This window comes from Notolepis coatsorum (assembly GCF_963971535.1).
Source record: "Notolepis coatsorum genome assembly, chromosome: 1".
In the NCBI taxonomy this organism is placed as follows: Eukaryota; Metazoa; Chordata; class Actinopteri; order Aulopiformes; family Paralepididae; genus Notolepis; species Notolepis coatsorum.
In genome coordinates, this window is record NC_140165.1 from 55,954,357 (window position 1) to 55,958,517 (window position 4,161).

The following is a 4,161-nucleotide window of genomic DNA, read 5'->3' on the forward strand; positions in this document are numbered from 1 at the left end:
TGCTGATCCTGGGCGACACGTAGGACCTGGGCGATGAAGCGTCTGACGTTAACGACATCGGCGACTGGTTCGACTGCTGGACTTGGGAGATGTCCAGGTCCAGGTTAGTTACATGGTGGAATCGTCCTCCTCCGAAGGTTCCGGTGTGAAATAAGAATCTCCTTCCAGCTCCAGCAGAGAGGGCAGATCAGCCTGCCCCAAGCACATTGGTTCAGTCGTTACTAGGGGCGGGGCCATATATTGCACTAGTTGCTGCCTTAAATAGTCGAATAGTTGAAGAGTCGTTTGCACCGTCCGCTCCTTTAGCAGGCTCTGGAGACAGCAGCATGTCTAACTCTAGACTGTCCGGATCGATGTCTCCACTGGGTACAGAGTAGAAGTTGATGGACGGTGAATTGCAGATGTGCTGTAGGTTCTCCAGACCGAACTCTATACTGCCAGGGCTGTCAGCAGGAAATAGACTGGCTGCACTAAACACTCCTGATGAAGCAGATATAGCTTGGGAGGACTGCAATGGTTCCAAGGAGTACTGCTGGCTGTATTTAGGCATGGAGTGGGCAGAGCTACTGTCGTTCAGCATCAGAGGGATCTTTCTCTTCATGCCCAAAACTCTGTTGGACTGGACCGGGGTGACCAAGAGCTGAATCAACTCGTTGACAACTTTCTGCCACTGGGAGTCTTTCTGTTTCAGACCGTCAATTTCCTTCCACAAAGCCTTGTTCTCGTGTTTAATAGAAATGAACTTAGAGTCGATGTTCTCCTGTTTTCCCTTCATCAGCTGAACATCACTGAGGATCTTATACACCTCCTCAGGAAACACCTTCAGCTCATCCTGCTTCAGATTGGACACATTGGTGACTTTGCGTTTGATGTTCTCCAGCAGCCGATCTTGTCCTCTGCTGAAATAAGGATGTTGGTACTCTGTGTCGTCTTTCTCCGGTTTCACAAGAACCCCATCCTTGATGTGGACCACCTTACGGAATCCATATATGTTGAGTTGTCGTACGAAGCTGGCCATGTTCTTGTGCTTGAAAAACTTTGGAAGAACCTCCTTGGAGAAGCGACCCTGGTCAAATACATGAAAACTAGTTCCATTTGGGCTCCAGCAGATGAGAGGGTCAGTTTCTGGGTCTTGCACCAGTGTCCAAAGTTTGGTCAGAAAAGCTGGAACGCTGCTGCCGCTAACGACCACACCTCCAGATCCACCTCCGTGAAACTCCATGCTCCCAAAACGACAGGGATACAATAAAACAAAGCCAACGTTCACAAGTCGACAGTCTGAGTTAGTTAGTTAGCGCTCTACTAATGTTGTTAGCTCGTTTCCCAAAATAGCTAACAACAACTAACTAGACAATTCCGGGTGATGCCTGTGCACCGCCGGCCACCGGGAGAGGATCTGTATTGTCTCTGTATTGTCTCTTTCCACAGCAAAACGGTAGGCAAGGCACCTTGGTTGAGAAATGCAGGCTTCAATCTATGTTGTTTAGTCTATCTGTTCAGTACTGTTCAGTACTGTTTCAATATGCACAATGAGATCTTCTTCTTCTTCTTCTTATTTGAATTTCCGGCAGAGTAGACGCATCGAGGCGTATTACTGCCCTCCGCAATTCTTTTTATGGGCTCTTCTTCTTCTCCTTCTTCTCCTTCTTTTTCTTCTTCTACTGGACCCCGTCATCACCTACATTATCCATTGGAGTGCAGCTACTGCTGCTACTTCCTGTCTGAGCCCCCCTCCGCGGGATTTCTTATACTACACTAGTGGTGTTCCATCTTTAGACCTCTTCAACTCACACTTTCTCCTTCTTCTCTGCTCCTCTTGCCTGTCCAATACTAATACATACACTAACGCTATATCCTCTGATACAACTCTGAAGCATGCAGAAATGTCAGCACTGCCTCTGTGATCAACTGGTGGTTCTCATTATCCATGCCAAAGAATGATTTAAGAGAGAAGGAAGATACTCCCAGCTCTACCAGACTTTTATAAAAGATTTCCCTCTCTTTCCTATACCTTTCACATTCTAGGAAGACATGCCCGACAGTTTCAGTCTCTCCACATTCACACACCCCATCTGGATGTTTGCCCACAATGAACAAGCTACTGTTCAACCCACAGTGCCCCAGCCTCAGTCTACACATCTTCACCCTATCACTCCTTGACCCATATCCCTCCACCTTGATCTTGACCCGAGGCTGCAGAGATAAATAGTGCCTTCCCTTGGTCCCCCTTTCCCACTCATCCTGCCACTCAGCCTCAACTCCTTTCTTTATCTTATCTCTGAGTTCTACTCTTCCCATTGAAATACCTATCTCTTCCTCCCTTCCCAGGCTCTGTTTGGCAAGGGAGTCAGCCATCTCATTCCCCGCAATCCCAGCGTGTCCCGGGACCCAACAAAACTCCACTGACCAGCCTGCCTTCGCAATCCTATATAAAACCAACATTATTTCCTGAATGAGATCAGGGCGAGCTTTAGACCCACCTGCACTCAGAGCCATCAGTGCAGCAGCCGAGTCAGAGCATATAATCACCTGGCTTGGTCCCACTTCCTCCACCCACCACAATGCCCAGAGGATGGCAAGCAACTCTGTCACAAATACTGAACTGCCATCGGATATTCTTTGTCCCTTACCGATCCCTAACCAAGGCACCCACCACCCAAATCCTGCCCTCCCACTTTCAGGATCCACAGAGCCATCAGTGTACACCTCCAGAGCCCCTGATTCCAGAAGGAACCTCTCTATTTCCTCCACAATCTCGCCCTTATCCTCCTCCTTCAAGAACCTAAGTTCAATGACTCGATCAGGCAATAGCCAAAATGGCACTGATAGCCACCGAGTGTGCTCCGCCACTCCCCCCTGATGCAGTCTCAACTTCCTGGCCCACTGATCAATACTGGCCAAAAAAGGTTTATACTTATCCCCATCTCCTGAAAGTAAACACCTAGCTGGGAAGGACAGACTTGTCCCACTCAATTTTGCCCAGTACTGTAGCCCTAACTTTACTCTCCTCAGGTTTAGGGGCAACTCCCCCATTTCCACCAATAGTGCTGAAGCAGGGGTGGTCTTATGAGATCTTCTGAGAGAATTGTTGAATAGATATAGAACACAAATGTTCTAGAATGTGCTATTATGACATCATACTGTGACATCACAAATGTTCTAGCATGGTCTATTATGACATCATACTGTGACATCACAAATGTTCTAGCATGTTCTATTATGACATCATACTGTGACATCACAAATGTTCTAGAATGTTCTATTATGACATCATACTGTGACATCACAAATGTTCTAGCATGTACTATTATGACATCATACTGTGACATCACAAATGTTCTAGCATGTTCTATTATGACATAATACTGTGAAAAACAGAAAATGTTTGAGTTCCATTTGAATAATATAAATAATATGTTTGGTAAGGCTGTCCCCGAAGCCTGTTTTTGGGATTCAAACTTCGTCAAGGTTCTTTGAACAGACGTTTGAACCTTCGTTTTTAATTAAAAGAAAAAAAAGAAAAAAATTATAAATTATTTCTTTTCTTTTTTTTCTTTTTTTTTTAACTAAATCCTCAATTTGAATAAAGTGATTCAAACTTCGTCAGGGTTTCACTTTATTCAAATTGAGGATTTAGTTTGAGGATAAAAAAATTAAAATTAATTTGGACCCCGAGTTTGACTGGGATGATGTTTGGGCAAATGTGGCATTGTCTTCCCGCAACCCCAATCACCAGCAAATTAATTTTAATTATATTCATAGGACCTATCTTACACCTAGGAAGCTATTTGCTATGGGACTGGTAACCGACTCTCGGTGCACTTTGTGCTCTCAAAGGGCCGCTGGCACTTATATGCATATGTATTGGGATTGCCCACCAGTGGCCCGCTTCTGGAGGTCAATAACGGACAAACTTTCAGATTTGTGTGGCTTAACTATCCCATTCACAGCTGTTACGCTACTCCTGAACGATATAACGACACTAAAAAGGGTTGTCCTAGCGTGAAGGTGAAAAACAGCACGCCCCCTCATTAGGCTGCGTGCAGGATTCCTCACAGATTTAGTAATCCTCTCTGGCTTGTTACTAAACACTAGGTCCATTTGGGTCTTATCCTAGTTGGCCCTTTAATCATCTGAACAAAAGCTAAATTTAGGGCTTTT

At 45.3% G+C, this 4,161-nt stretch overlaps 1 protein-coding gene across 1 annotated transcript; it reads right to left on the bottom strand.

Annotated features, from left to right (window-relative positions):
* Positions 1–211: 211 nt before the first annotated feature.
* On the bottom strand, positions 212–1,222 carry LOC311233519 (heat shock factor protein 1-like; the record flags this gene model as incomplete). The annotated part of the gene is made up of 1 exon (XM_084320485.1): positions 212–1,222. The coding sequence occupies one exon, from the start codon at positions 1,220–1,222 to the stop codon at positions 212–214; it is 1,011 nt and encodes a 336-aa protein (XP_084176611.1).
* Positions 1,223–4,161: the final 2,939 nt, after the last annotated feature.